We start from the raw sequence: 16332 nt of genomic DNA, 5'->3' as shown, positions 1-16332 counted from the left end.
GTTGATTTAATTCTGAATATTTTGTTTGCCTGTCTAATCTTGAACTTTTATAGCACTCTTGATTACTATAACAGGAATTAGTGCAGAAACACTTGTATGGACACCAGCAGGACAAAAAAATTAGTCCAGAAAAGAGGCAGGGGGGTGTTCAAATTCATACTTTAAATAAAACCAGAAATTTTTTACCATGAGGCATGCCTTTTAAGAAAGGGTTTTACTGTATATTTTTTCAGCATTCCCGAAAATACGGATTCCCTTACAAGTCAATAATGATGTGATCAGCACGTATTCCCAAGAGATCGTTAGGATCTATCCATATTCGAACCCAGACCTGCAGTCAGAAGCTAGCTCGCTCACTCAGGTGGCATAAATTGGTTTTCTTCCCATCAGGTTATAAATTTCAGAAAATGACATGTATACTTTCATTAAAATAGTTTTTAGCTCATTTTGTTTTAATGTAACCTGATGAATGAAAAGGCTTGAGTAAACAGAGAAATTGATATTCCAGTCTTGCAGTATTGTTTCGCTAAGATGTCTTTGCTTACAATTTTGTATTCAAACAATGTAGTGGACTGGCGAAACCTTTAAAATTCTCACTGTTCAATTCTGTGGTATTAAGGTCTCATTAACCTTTTTCCTGCTGATTGGAAAGTGATTTTTAGTGCGACAACTTCAAACCGCAAATCCAGTCAGTCAAACCCTGCCCGAGTAGTATGGTGGTAAGATGTTTGTCTACCACAGTGAAGGTTGCTGTCAGATCCCAGATTTGATCGTTTTGAGAGAGTGAATAGTGTCGCAAAATGAAATTTTTAGTTCTATCTCAAAAGCCCAACTAGAAAGTCGTTAGCTTGTCTCTTCTGAGGCCAGAAAAAAATGTTTTAAGTGCGTAAAGATATTTCAATTTGAAAAATCAGAAAAGAAACTAACGCATACACCATTAATTTATGCTACTCTTTTTCAATGTATCACTAGTTTTTGAATTCACATATTGCAGTAAAAGGAGTTTGTTTTTGTTAAGGTGCTGAAACATGGGGTGGGGAAGGAAAGAGATAAGAATTTAATTTTTTCAATGAGGTGGATTAGAAAAATAAATTTAGAACTTTTTTGACTAGAGAAACATCAAGCCTGCCATTCAGGAACAGTGAGCACCCTGGTGCTTCCTGAAGCATTTGAGTGTGCTTATTGACAGAAAACATGGACTAGCATCATTTGTAAGATTTAAAAGTATTTCACATAACTTTTCTGACACTATGCGTTACTCCATTTTATGATTCTACAAATAACTTGTGTAAACGTATCTTTTATAGGTTATGGCTTATTTATTTCACTTAACACCAAAATTCTGTAAGGGGTCCAGCCCAGATTAACTCTGATAATCTGGGTCGTGTGTTAAGAATGAACAGAAATCTAAACAGTCTAATCATTTTCAAAACAGGTCAATTTCTGAAATGCATCTTTAATTCAGAAATGAATACCAAGTTTTTACGGTTTACAGAAACAGCCTCAGACCCCAAAGCAGAATGTTTTGTATTGTTCAGCATTGAGCCCTTGGCTGGCTGGAAACTGTCTGCAGTAAAAATCTGCATAGCGTTTTCTTCACTTTCTTAATAATTCTGCAGAAGATTTCGGTATATTTTTTGCTTTGGGGACCCCAGCCATTTTGTCCCCAGTTGTTTCGCCTCTGACATGTCCTAGAAAGGTCTGGATGAGTAACCAAGTGGTGCAGTGATAAGATGCTTGTGGCTTCCACCCTAAAGGTTACTGTCATGGTCCACAGGTTTGAATCCAGGGGAAAATAAGTTCTTTATCTACTGAGCCTGGGGTGACCACCAATACATGGCGCCTTCTTTCTCCACTGGTTGGAAATTACAGTATGGCAATATGAACGGAGCTGGTGTGGTGTATAGTAGTATTAGTAATTACACGTTCACTCACCTGGTCCCCCCCCCCCCCCATCTAGGCAAAAATGTCCTAAGAGTAAAATGTTGGAGGTGAATTTTACAGATCCCTGCATTTTCACAGTTCGATGAAATTTTCAGGTATATACTAGTTCAAACCAGGTTTTCTCATTGTTTTACCTGTGGGCATTCATTTTTTTTACCCCTCAACATCAGAATCACTCTGAATATAACAGTAATTTATATTTAAAAAAGGGGGTTTTTGTATTTCCTACTCGTGGGGCTGACTGGACTGGGGTTCCAGGGACAATTGTCATCAGTTTTTTCATTCTATAAATTCACTATAGAAGGCTCCCTCCCCCCCATAAAGGTCCTAGCTTAGGGCCCTGCTCATACTCGTATAAGGAGTAATGAAATCACTTTTATATAAATTTATGAAATTCAGGTAGTTTTGTTCAATCAAATCTGTGTGCCAAATATTAATTTATTTTCTCGAAAACTGCTATCAAGTACACCCAATTAGAGTAGAGCACAGGCAGCGAGCTAGTAGTAATATGAATTTCGAACAATCGATTCCTTCTCCCCCTTTATTTCCCTTCCCTGTCTTAAGTATTCTGTGCTTATCCTGTGATAAGAGAGAACCAATGTACACACGCACATTCTGACTGAGTCTCTTGAACTGCCTTTTTTTTTTCCTGTTTCTCTATCTTTCTACTTTCGATAATATTTAATGAAAAAAATTCTTCTGAGAAAGCGTCTGATGATGAGAGGCGTAGAAGTTGCTCTGTGATGGAAAGCAATTTATATATGTATGCATTTTTCTCCTGTTTGTTTTGTATAGTAACTGTCTCGGTACACAAATATGAGGTTTGATAATAGAGTTTCGTTGCTATTTGGAGACGCTTAATATTGGTGTATTTTGCTCGTTTTATTTATGTAGCGTGAAAGTTTATTTAGCTGTTCTTTCTAACAAATTATTTCCGAAGAATAAAGCATTTTTTCCAATAACTTTCTTATATTTAGTTCTAGTACTACATATAAATTGTCCAAGTAATGTGGTGGTAAGATGCTCATCTATCACTATGAAAGTTGCTGTGATGTCCCAGGTTCAAACTGGGGGAAGGCTATAGATAAAATCTTTTCCTTAACAAGCTTGAGGCAACCACCAATAGATGGCTCCTTCATTTCCAACTCAACTAGTTAATGGCAGTAAATTACAATATAGTAATATGGCCGGAGTTGGTGATGTATCATTACACATAAACTGTTATCAATTTATAGGGGGGGGGGGGGTTGTTAGCTATAGCCCCAGGCAGCAAATTTTATAGCCCATCACAGATCCATCTCTGCCTAGAGAGTGAGGAACTAGATCAGTGAGTGACCAAATGAAATAGCCTGCAAGCATGTCGTTAACCAAAACAGTGACCTAGAGAGCAAGGGACCAGGTCAGTGAGCAATCAAAAGAGATCTAGAGCATGTGCACGTAGGTGAATAATCAAAAGAGTGGCCCAGCAAGCAAGGGCCCAGGTCAGTGAATGGCCAAAAGAGTGACCAGTGGTTCTCGATATGTGGAAGCCTGCAGCACAGTAAATGAAACTTTTTTTTTTAGTTAAAGGCCCAGCCATACAGTTAATGGGGAAAATGAAATTGTGAATCACTTGCATCCTATCTAGTGTCAGGTCCTAGTACAAGGCTGTGTGGTAGAGAAACACTGACCTAGAGCATGTGAATGACCAAAAGAGTAGTTTAGAGAGACAGGCATATTTAAAGGAGTGGGGCGGCCAAGTGGGTTATAGCACAATGCGACAAATTCAAGGAATGAACGGTCAAGAACATTAGACTAGAATAGAAAAAGAGCAGCAAATTTCATGTAGAACCTACATGAAGCAAGACTGTAAATCTGCCTTTGACTGTTATACAATCTGTGATTTGAAAAGTTTGATCAGAGATGTCTCTGACAATAAAGTTTAAGGTGCCTATGAAAGAAAGCAAACTCATCATCTGTCTTTGAACAAAATCTCTTGATGCTCCAAGGATGTCTTATCATAGAAAAAAATAACAGGACAAGGATCTGTGATTGGCTAGTGCGATAATATTGGCATCACACTTCTACTCAAAGATGGTGGACGAGTCAGGGTAGTATTTCAAGGAGCTCTAGTTTAAACCAGTGGTTTTCACAGTGTCCGTAGTGGCTTCCAGAGAATTATCAAGTCAAGGACATCGAGTAAGCGCTTAGTAATGTTTTCGGCTCAGTAAGTCCTTGAAAGCCCCTAGAGAGGGGAAAAAAAATAAAAGGCTTCTAGATTTATACAATATTTTCATGAAGGAGTACAGCGATCAATGGTGCAAGCGAGTCCTAACTAAGGTTTTATTTGGTGGGGAGGAGAAAGGATTATAATTTTGCCACCAGCTGCATTTTCAAAATGTATTCTACTGCAGTACTTTTGTTTTCCCTTGAAATTTTCCGCTCCTTGAAAATTGCTGCATGCCAAGTAATACAAGGTAATTATAAATAAAGTTTGTTTCAAAATGCTGTAAAATAAGCACTGCTGGTCAGAATGACTTGAAAATTTGCATAAATACTCCTAAAAGCAATGAAATTTTACTTGATGAAAGAAAAAAAATGTAAAATCCCACGGAGCTGCACTCAAGACAATAGAACATCGCTTGCAGAATGGAAACAATAGTCAGCCAGTGAAAAATGATGATTCAATTGGCTTTTCATGGTTTCGTAATTCATAGAAACAAGCATCTACAACTTACACAAGAGATATTCAGTATGTTGTTTACCATGTTCTGTTACAAGTTGGAAGTGCAAAGCTGATTTTCCACAAAGATCGGATGGTAATTTTGTGTACTCAAGAATTTTGTTTATAGTTGTCGGATTGCGAACTTCGCTGACTCGAAGGAAATAATAAGGGTAAGAATCTGCATTTCATACCAGGTCCATAGCTTTACCACAGATGCATATATCTGTCGTGGAACAGGCATTTTTATCTTCCTACTCTTAACAGAACACAATAGACAACATATTGAACATTTCTTGCATATGTCATAGGTATTTCTTTTTAATTACTAATTGATGTGACCATAAATTCTTAAATTTTGCAATGCTAATTAAGTTGTCAATTTGCCTGGGCTTACCATTGTTTCCATTCTGCAAGCAACTTCCTACATGAATCTAGATTACAGCGCCATCTATACATGAATTTTTTAACACTTTTTTCTACTGCGAAAAGAAATTCCAGTGCCAATTTTACCGTTTTTTAAAATCAGAACTTTTCATAACTATTTACTTCTCATTCCTTCATCTTCTGATAACAATTGATCTTCCTATTTCAGATATTAGCAGAGATTCATAAAAATATAAATGTTGCAATAAAAGACCGGTTGAGCCCAGGTTTTTCCCAAGCAAGTTGATAAAAGTCCGAAAAATGCTTGTAATCGTTTTCAATTTTGAACTTTTACCAAGTAAAAGCCTGTTTTTAATGAAGCAACTAACCATCGTGAATGAACAGTTCCAGTAGCTTATAAATTTATTAATAATTACAATTATTTAAGTAAAACTTTTGTTTTATCGTAACTGTGCGCTGATCCACCCACCCCCATGCAGCAAGAGCATGTCAGAATGCTAATTATTGGCCTTGAGTACAACTGAACCCAACTTGTCTTTGTTCCAGAATTTAATTTATTAATTGATAACAATGGTCTACAACCAAAAAGCATCAGAAACCAAAGTAGCCAAATATTACTGATTGGAGGGTGCTGAACTAGAATCTGACAATAAAAATCTCAGATTGGCTCTAGTTTTTGAGATAAAGTGAAAATTAAATTTCAATGGTAATAGCATAAGCAGCATACGAGTCGAATTGAAACTATAAACAAATATAGTAAATGATTGCCAATTATAATTCTGAATCTAACATTGGTTTTGCGGAATTGGCTCTAGTTTTTGGGATAACGCAATACTCTCAACAATGATTTATATGCTACTTATGTGTTAACATTGAAATTTGATTTTTAATTTATCTCAAAAACTAGAGCCAATCTGATAACACCAATGCCAGAATCAGCAGCCACCAATATACACTAAAAACGTTTTTTAGTTGAGCAGTATTTAAAAATGCATTTTTTTTTTCAATGATACATATACATTACAAAGCAACCATAGCCAATTCAGCTTTTTCTTTGTCACATTGGTATTCAGCACATCGAATTAATTAGGAAATGGCTATTTTCATCTCGGAAGCAGAAAATTTTTGAAATTTTGTATATATAGACCAGTGTAATTATTTATTGGCACCTGGAACTTCATAGTGGTTAATTATTAATCACTTATAATTGTTAAATAATTTTATTAATTAATTAATGAACGTCAGCTACAAAAAGTTCATGATGGTTAATTCATTAAAAATGGGCTTTGACTTGATAAAAGTCTGAAATGAAAACATTTACAAGCGTTTTTTAGACTTTTTACCAATTTGCCTTGATAAAACCTTTTTACCAGTCACCTGGTTTTTACCGTGACATTTTAGGGTGGATCAAATGAAAATGGGACAGTTGTTATAACTTGGTTTATTATTTATAAGACCATGCCAGTCCTAAGTGAGGCGTAGAGCAAAGGTAAAGAAGACAACCCCTGCTGGGGAATGGACTTGCCCGCGATAATCACTTGATAACATGTGATATGTGCTGGCAATCTGCCAACAGTATCATCTGGCAGGCAATCGGATGTTTCATCATCTGCGTTTGCTAGTAAAGAAGAGCAACATGGTTTCATTCTTTATTTAGTGGCAGGAGAAGTTTGAGTTCACAAACTTCTTTCAACTTTGACTTCTTTCACCAAAGCATCTGTGATGATGAGGTGACCTTGATCAAGTTACATATCATCACTTGCAGATTCCCGTCCATTGCAGAAATGCTTGTGCCAATCGAGCACACAAGTCAATGACAGTGCATGTTTTCCGTATACTGCCTCAGTTAGCCAGTTTGAGTTCACAAACTTCACTGGCTAACTGAGGCAGTATACGGAAAACATGCACTGTCATTGACTTGTGTGCTCGATTGGCACAAGCATTTCTGCAATGGACGGGAATCTGCAAGTGATGATATGTAACTTGATCAAGGTCACCTCATCATCACAGATGCTTTGGTGAAAGAAGTCAACCAGATAATCAGCTCAAACAGGTGTCACAGCATAAGAAACATCGGCAAAAAGTGGGTTTCGGTTCCGTTCCTGCCATCATTACACGGAAACTCTACTGCAGGAAAGTGCGTGCACAGTGGAAGCACTTATGCCAGTATGGCACATGAGTTAATGGCAGTACATATGTTCTCCATACACAGCCTTTATTTACCAATGCGCTTTGCACACGCACAAACTCAGACTCTTTAAACCACTAAAAAAGAAAGACCATGTTGCTCTACTTTACTTGCAAACACAGATGAAAAACAACCGATTGCCTGCTGGATGATACTGTTAGCTAACCATCAGCACATATCATGTATTTCTGAGCAACTATCTCGAACGAGTCTATTCCCCAGCAGGAGGTCACCTTCCTTACGTTCACTCTACCTCTGCACAAAAATATTGCCTCACTCATACAAAAGTGAATTGGTGGGTATAAGTGAAGTTATAACCAATGTTCCGTTTTCATTTGATCCACTCTTGTATATTTATCAGACGCAGATAGGTCACGACAGCTCTCAAGAAACTTCAAATTACATTGATTATAAATTACACTACTCAACACTGATTTTTTTTCTCTCAAAGATATTCCAGTGATTTTATGATGATTTTGGTGAGCTGATTTCGAATCTGGCATTGGTTTTGGCTGAATTTGCTCAAGTTTTTGAGATTATACATACTGTCAGCAATGTGATTTGTATGCTGCTTATGGTATTACCATTGAAATTTAATTTTCACTTTATCTCAAAAACTAGAGCTAATTTGACAAAACCAATGCCAGATTCGGAATCAGCATCCCCTTCCATAAAAAACCACTAAAATTTCCTTAAAAACATACAAAAAAAAATTTTGTTGAACAGCGTTATTAAACACAAAGTGAAAAAAATATAACGATCTCAATAAGTCTAATTTCAAATCAGAAGTATGGAAACCTGCCTGAACTCAATAATTGGTGATTCAGCTGTTGAACCCTGCTGGGTTTTCCAATAGCGATGACATCCCCCTAGGGTAAAAGTACCAGAGAGCGAAAGTAGCCGTGAATTCATTTAACTAGTGGGGGGGGGGTGTAAAGAAAGAAAATAAATGAAGGCTTGTAACCTTGATATAATCAAATAAATATGCAATTAGAAATATGATAGATATAAAAGGGTTTATTTGAAAACAGGAGGGTAATACATGATCCGAACCTGCAAGTACAGAAAACAAATGCTGAAAGATACAGAAATGGGAATGACAGAAAAAAACAAAATTTTTACGAGCTAACTGAACAATATCCTATTTTAATTAAAAAGACTTTTAAATTAAAATAGACTTTTTCCTTGCGTTGAAGAGCTGCTGTCTGTACAAGTTCATATCTACATTGGGTGTCAGTTACATGTTTCCTTTTACTATCTTGCCACTAAATGGGGTTGAATAATTATATTTCACACACTGGGGTTATTATTACTTTTCATTTTTAATGAAACAAAAAAGGCTTTCGTGGCCATCATGTAAATTAGAATTAAATTTAAAAGTTTTCGGGTTTTTTGGCCGATGTGAAGTACAGTTTTTGTCTTTTGACGTTTCGTTTGCACGAGTAGCGAACATTTTCAAGAATCGCAAAATTTCATGAGTCGCAAATTAGAAATTGAACAAAATTGTCTTCACAAACACCCAAGTGCTATCCAACGACATGAAATATTTTCCATGTATTTTTAGAGAAGCAATTGAAATTCAAAAGCACAGGAACTGCTTCAACAGAAAGGAAGAGAGGATGAAAATCAACAGTGCTTGGTTTCCCATTTTAAAATGATGAGATTGAAAAACCAAACATTATCCAGAGCCCTTAGGAACAACTTCGGCCAATGGGGAAAACAGACTGGCTCAACAGACCAATCCTGATGAGGCAGTATGATTCAAGCAGGGAGAAGGCGTAAGTAGTAGCCTTTTGCCCACTGTTACGTAATTCTTGAAAATGCCCACCACTCGTACAAACGAAATGTCGAAAGACAAAAACTGTACTTCACGTCGGCCAAAAAACCCAAAAACTTTTACATTTGATCACAATTTTTAGCATGAATTACTGAAGAATATTTTACTGCATTCAGTTTGAACTTGAACAACCAGGGCCATAGTGTGTCTTTTCAAAAACCAGGGGAAAGACTTTGTTTTTATGCAAAATAAATGTAAATTTTTTTGGGGGCCTCTATTTAGCTTAGGGCCCCAGCCTAGTTATAGCCCTATGAAAAACCCATGTTGTCATTGCATTTAATTAAGAATTCAACATTTCTATTTAGAAAAAAAATTAGTTTTACTAATTAACTTTTGTTGCTAATTTTCTGATTTTGAATACAGTAGAAGTCTGTTATAATGACAGCTCACAATCACGGGAAAAATTATTCCTATAATGGACTTTTCCTTATAAGCGAATGTTTTTGTAACATTAGCTCTTTGACAATCATTATATTGAGATTGTCATTATAAGTAGAAATGGGACAAATATTTGACTGCTATTCTTCCCTTTTGCCGAATATTCGGTTCAGCCAAATAATGCTTAGGTATTTGTTTGAATATCTGTGTAAATCTAAGCACAAAAAACTAATTTTAAAAAATTACATTAATTGGAATTTTTCTCATAAATTAACAATTTACTGATTTTATTTGATTTTATTTTGTGGTGCATACCTATCCCTTTCTGTGCGAGAGGTTATGTCAGGGTGAATATTTAGGAGAAGTAAAACATGAAACTGAAAATAGAATCCTAGTGCAATAAGATGGAAGTGAGCATGAATTATACAAGTTCACTAACTGAAGGATGTACCTAGACAAGAAATGTATTGAGCTACTGAAATGGGGCAAAGAATATCTAGAGTGGAAAAATAAGTCGTAAATTTTATAATGCCGTAATATTCGCGAGTAAATAATGGTTGGCATTTTCTTAATCAGTTGTAAAATTGTAACAAGTGTGAAAAAAAATTGATTCTATGAGTAAAGTGATACTTTGGCTAACGAACGCCTTGGCTTACAAATTTTCTGACTAACAAAGATTTTTTCATATTTTTTTTGCTTTGGCTAACAAATACAGATTCAGCTAACAAATATTTTTGGTGATATGAATGTATGCACTTAAATAAAATATTCACGTAGTGAGCTGAAGTTTCCTACCAATCATCAGAATTACTATCACTAGAACCCGATTAATTAATACATGTCCACCTCAGAATGTTTCTTCAGATGTACCTATACTTTTCTTTCTGAAATTCTTTGAAAATGAAAAATTCAGCCAAATAGAAAATGTATTGAAAAAAAAGTATCCCATGTTTTCAGAGCATGCATTCTTTCATTGCAAGACTCTTAGCATCAAGCTGAACAGTCTGGAAGATGGAAAATACAATCTGCTTGTATCAGACGCAGAAATGAGCTGACCCAATGCACAAATGGATGGGGACACATGAACTCGATTGGGTTGCGTCAACATGAGTTTTATAGTAGACTAAAGCTGGTGTTGGTGTACATAATGTGAAATAAGTAAGATCTTACACATCTCTCATCTTTCTGTGTCATTGGTGTATGCAAAGGGGAGGTTTTGGGGTTCTAACACCACCACCCCCCCCCCCCTTCAAGCTGAGATTATAGTGTTATTTTGCAGGAAAAACATAAAAATCCCCCCTTGAGAAGAAAAAAAAAATGTTGAACTTGTTATTTGTATTTGTAATTAGTTTGTCTTTTTTTTAGTGTTCCTTGGTGTTTTAAAAAACTTATCTTTAAATTATGGGCAGAACCTAAAACGAATCAAGCTAATGAACATGATTCTAGAACTATTCATCTTTGTTAGCCAAGATATAACTGTAATATCAAAATACAATATATCATCGTTAAATTTGATTGTCAGTATCATGGCAATAAAAGTCTTTCAATTACCAGTTTTTTAATATTTATTTAAATAATAAATTGCATAATTAAAATCCAATATCAATTGAAATTACCAATTTCATTTTCAGTTGAAAGCACAAATTTTATTTGTAATTGTGATGAATTTTAAGAAAATTGATATTCGGCCACTAAATATTCAGTATTCTGCCAAATCACTATTCGTCCCATCCCTAATTACAAGCCTTACACATTATAATGGACTTTTACTGTATGCAGCAAAAAAACATCAGTTTTAATGTTTTTATAAAAAAATTCCATCGAAAAATATATTTTAATAGCTTTAAACGTCCAAAAAAAAAAGAAAAATCAAGCACATCTTCATAAAAAGGAGCACATATGGAAAAATTAATTGGAAAGATGACTGGTTAATCTAGAATGCAAGAATTAACTACTATCGTGAATAATCAGAGTATCAACTGAGAACAGTTCTGTCATTTTGCTTGCAGAAAAATCAAATGAGATATAGCTAAATAACTATAACAAATATGTGTTATTATTTTAGCTACTCCAAGAATATTCTGGAATACTCTCCAAAAGATTATTATTGAGAATTTTACATCTTTAGTCACGGGGAGGGAAAACAAATGTTAAGCTTACCAATGCAAAAAAAAAAAAAATCAAGAATTCAATACAGTGATACCTCAGGTTACAAATTTTTCAGTCAACTGAGATTTTTTTCGCAATATTTCCTACTTCAGCTAACAAATGTTTCAGTCAACATGGATGCACATATATTCAAAAAACATCAGCATTGTGAGCTTAATTTTTGCACAATCATCATCAGAATTACTGTCTTAGAGCCTGATTAATGTTATGCCGGCTTCAGAATCACTTTCCAGATACACACCTCTATTTCCCTTTTAGAAATTTTTGAACCATTCTGTGTAAAACAAAGGATTAAACAAAGCAAAAAAATTCATTAAAAAATTACAGCCTAGACTTGAATGTTTTCATTGCATATGTTCTTTCGGTGCACTCTTAGTATCAAACTGAATGGTCTGGAGATTATAGGACAGTGTTCTTCACTCTTTTTACAACTGCAGACCAGTAAAAATAATTGAACAATTCTGCAGAACAGCAAAAATTAAATGAATAATTTGTTGTCGCCAAAAAATAAATAAATAGGAAAATAATTTGTGCACTAGCAAAATATAAATTGGCTGACGCTGGCAAAAGATAAACTGGAGGGATAGTTTGATTACTGGCAACAAATAAATAAATAATTTGTAGACAAACTGACAGCCAAACAATTAAAAACAAAAAGAGACAATATTTTATTATTTCAATATGAAATTATGTAGTGGCTACATAGTAAGGCATAAATTTTTGCAGACCAGCCGAAAATTCACTCATACACGCAGTAGAAGAACACTGTTCTAGGAGACTATCTTTTCTATATGCATAAATATGAGGCACAGAAATGAGCTGACCACATCATATAAGAGAACAACTACAAACTCGACTCGGTTATTTCATGCAATTCTGAAGCTGTTCATTTCAGCAATTGGCTCATTTGTCTTTCTACAGTGCTTCCTCTTACTGTTTTAGAAAACTTATCTATAAATTTTGAGCCCATACCTGGAACTAATTAAACAATTTCCCATAGAAATCTTGGGAAATCGCATTTCAGCTATAGCGAATGTAATTCTAGAATGAATTATCTCTGCGTAAGCCAAGGTGTGTATCACTGTATAAATCTGGGATTGCAATTAAAATCATGACAAGCAATATTTCCATAGCTATACAATAAAACACAAGTCAGTTTCGCTCGATACAAGCCTAAAATAGTTATTCAACATTAACAAGATATGAAAAACTTGCACATTACTAACATATACAGTATATATATATCTCAAACATTCCTTAATGGCGATTCATTCTTTGGAAGAAAAATCAAACATTTTTATGGCAGTGTATCAGTTTAAAAAAAAAGATTTATGGGAGGCATTGTTATTTAATTAAAATATCAATCAAAATTATGTGAAAATAAAAATAGTTATACATATTATTGGTAAGAAAGTTCACACTCAAATCATATGTAGAAAAAAAATTACACAAAGCATATAACATTCAGTCTTGAATATGAACAAACAACTAATATACCAGATGTATAATTGAACTCTGAGCAGTCTGCATGCACTTTTTGATTCCCCTCTTATGAATCCACTAGACACTATGTACTTCTCCCTTCAAGGTCTACATATTCTAATTGGCAACTTGAGCAAAAAATGTTCTACACATAAGGAACTGCAATGGAAAAAAAAAAGAAGCCACAATTTTATAATTCATGGAAAGCATTATCCAATCACAATCAAACTTGCTAAATACAAGATCACAACTTGTAACATGAAGGTTTTCTATAACCCTGTCTTCAAAACATTATTCAATTGCATTTGAAATTTCTCCTGCCATAACACTGGGCTACTTTGCACCATTTTTCAGAGTTGATTAGAAAAAAATCATGCCAGACAGAGAAAATATGTAAGATAATTTTTTGAAAATTATGTTTATTTGTTCTAAGACAATGTGAGAGCAGGTCTATTGTCATAAAAAGCCATCCAATTTGTTTTTATCATTTTTGTTGTACCATGGTCATTTTCTGCACACAAGGGCTAATTAAACTGGAACCTGCAATTTAATGTTAATTCCAAATGGCAGCATTTTTACGCTCATCAAGAGGTTGGTGTGCTAACCCTTCAATGTGACTCCCTGCAGTACCAATCTTTTTCTGTGATCATGGTGTAGTTTCTATTGCACCCAACCCGTAGCCAGAAATTTCGTTTGGAGGGGGATCACTTTCATTTCAGGGGGACCAAAGTGATAGAACAATAGATTTGGCCATCAATTTCCCTTTTCGGTCATTTTCTCTTATTTCGGGGGGAACAAACCCCCAAGTCCTCCCCCCTCACTACGGCCTTGTGTTGTACCCCCATGTCAGCACAGTTTCTGATATTGATAAACCAGGTATCAAACTTGCGACACCTCTAAACATCCTTTGTTTAGTTTCTACATGTAAATAATAAACCGCACATTTGCTTTTTAATCAAGCCGTTTTCTTGACAGAAAAATGCAACTATTTCTCGACAAGAAAATTCCAGGTGAAATCTCAATCAGCACAGATATGTTTAGCAAATGATATCAAAAATAGCAGTAACTGGAATACATGAGTCAACTAATAAGGTGTCCTGTCTGGAAAAATCAAAATGATTTGGAAATTTTTTAATTAGAATAGCCCCTAGGTAAAGTTGAATCCTTTTTTTTCCAGGGTTGGTGCATAGTAGCCCTAGATTCATATCAATTTTTTAATTAATTTATTAAAAGTATGACAGATAATTCGGTCAATAGAGACTCCAAAAATTGAGGTCTTACTATATTCAAGTCTAAAAAAAATTGTTCCCTCACCTTTTGGAAGAAATAAAGAGATCAATGACAGTAGCTGCACTTGGGGTGACATCTGACGCCATTCAGCATACATTTGCATCCACCACTTGTATCACCACGACCCTTGGAGACAAAGCTTTTATTAAAAAGTTATTCTGATAAAAAAGTATTCCACTGTAGAGTTAACAAAAAAGTGGGGAGGAAGCATCACTGTATAAGCAAATCTTTATACAATGACACCTCAGCTAACAAAGACAATTATGCTCCAGAAACACATTTGTTTTCTGAAATGTGATTTCCCATAGGTTTTCTATGGAAAATCGTTTAATTTGTTCTGGGTACTTGAACTTACATGCACCTCATATATAAACATTCCTCTGGGGAATTTCTAACGAATTAGTTGCATGCAAGATGTGTTGTGTGTATGTATGTGAGGCCCGAACATATTTATGCTTGTTTTGTGGTCTAATGGTACTGCCGTCTGTCTCCCATGAAGTTACTATGGAAACTGCCAGAGTTTTCATGTTATATAAGTATTGTGTTGAAGGTGTGCCTGCTCTCTGCAAAAGGAGACTTTTCCAAATGGAAGACTGGCTTACATTCACACCAATACATTAGAAAACAAACTTCAGTCTACCATCACTGCGCTGCCAGCAGGGTTCAAAGCTGAATTCTCATGATGAGAGCGTAGCACAATGCCTACATGCAGGGCCGGACTTAGGCAGATGCAAAGACTGCAGCAGCTAAATTTTAGGGGCCACAAAACAGGATAAAACTACTTTGATTACATTTTGAATTTAACATTCTTAACAAAGCAAATAGTTTAAAATTTTGTCCACAGCCTTTATTAAAGTTCAGGCATCAAATTCTCTAATCTAGAACTATCACAGAACCCATGGAGAAGGTTGCAGGTGAATCTAGTATCTAGTGCCCCGAGCGCTGTACCAGAGGAGGTGCTACATTCTTATTTAAAATAATTCAAAATTGCTCAAGGAAAGCATAATGCATGCTTGCCCAACTGAGAATATCTAGTATCTCCCCTGGGTAGATAATTGGTTTTCTAAGCCCAACAGCTCCTAATCTTTAAGTGCCTAGAGGTACACTTGCAATTTTTCTCCTGGGCAGCAGGCAAATGGTTTAAATTTATTGTTGAATGGTTTTTTTTATCATGAAATAGTTTTTTGATATCCCTTCTCGGGTGGCATTGTAAACCTAGCATGCACCAGGGTGTTCGTGGTTAGTGGAGGATTGGGAAACCATTTTAGAGAACTGCAAAGCTGTTTTTGCACCAGGCCGCAAATTATTTCCCCATCTTTGCACACATACCATACATCAGTAGTGCCAAAAATGTAAGGATAAAAAAAGAATCAGTCACTGTAAAAAAATAAAAACTGACAGAAAGCTGAGACGAACTTCAGAATTGGTTGAAAAATAGTTTTAAGGAGGATGAGACACTATGATGATCTTTTTATTTTAGAGTACATACACAACCCAGTTGGGTTCGTAAGTCCCCCCCCCCCCCCATGTGATATGGTTGACTTATTCTTCTGTCTCTTTCATGCAGATGGAGAAAAATAAGGTTTCAGAATGTCCAGACAGAATGTTGATTTGATGTTATGGGTGCACTAAAAACATTTACGTCTGTGCTCATTCTTTATGCATTTTCTCAACTTAATCTTTCATTTTATATGAAATGACTCAAAAGCTTTCAGAAAGAGAAATAAATTTACAGTGATAATCCAACTTATGTCCCCTCAAGTTATGTCACCCTGAATTCACATTGCTTCATCTTAAAAAATGATTTTTTTCTCGATTAGGCGCATTTTGAACGAAGCTTAAAAACATTTTACATAGAGTTCTTAAAGAGAAATATTTTCCCGAGAGAAAAAAAAGTCATCAAAAGACAATAGGTAGAAAAGAAGAAAACAAAATCTGCAAATTTATTTCCTTTCT

General features: G+C 35.2%; 1 protein-coding gene across 1 annotated transcript in view; it reads right to left on the bottom strand.

Moving 5' to 3' along the window:
* Positions 1-8217: 8217 nt before the first annotated feature.
* Positions 8218-16332, bottom strand: part of LOC149069229 (uncharacterized) — a 41764-nt gene continuing 33649 nt past the window's right edge. Inside the window, exons 15-16 of the mRNA XM_089250548.1 lie at positions 14401-14502; positions 8218-13245 (exon numbers count right to left, since the gene is read on the bottom strand). Coding sequence (XP_089106674.1) covers positions 14422-14502 — 81 coding nt within the window. The 3' untranslated portion in view covers positions 8218-13245; positions 14401-14421. The remainder of the gene's footprint in view (positions 13246-14400; positions 14503-16332) is intronic.

Source organism: Pholcus phalangioides, unplaced genomic scaffold (genome assembly GCF_987345545.1).
Source record: "Pholcus phalangioides strain wild (caught in Gottingen) unplaced genomic scaffold, Ppha-v1.0 ptg000024l_1, whole genome shotgun sequence".
NCBI classification, from domain to species: Eukaryota; Metazoa; Arthropoda; class Arachnida; order Araneae; family Pholcidae; genus Pholcus; species Pholcus phalangioides.
The sequence above is the reverse complement of the archived record's forward strand: the minus strand, read 5'-3'. Positions and strand labels throughout refer to the sequence as shown.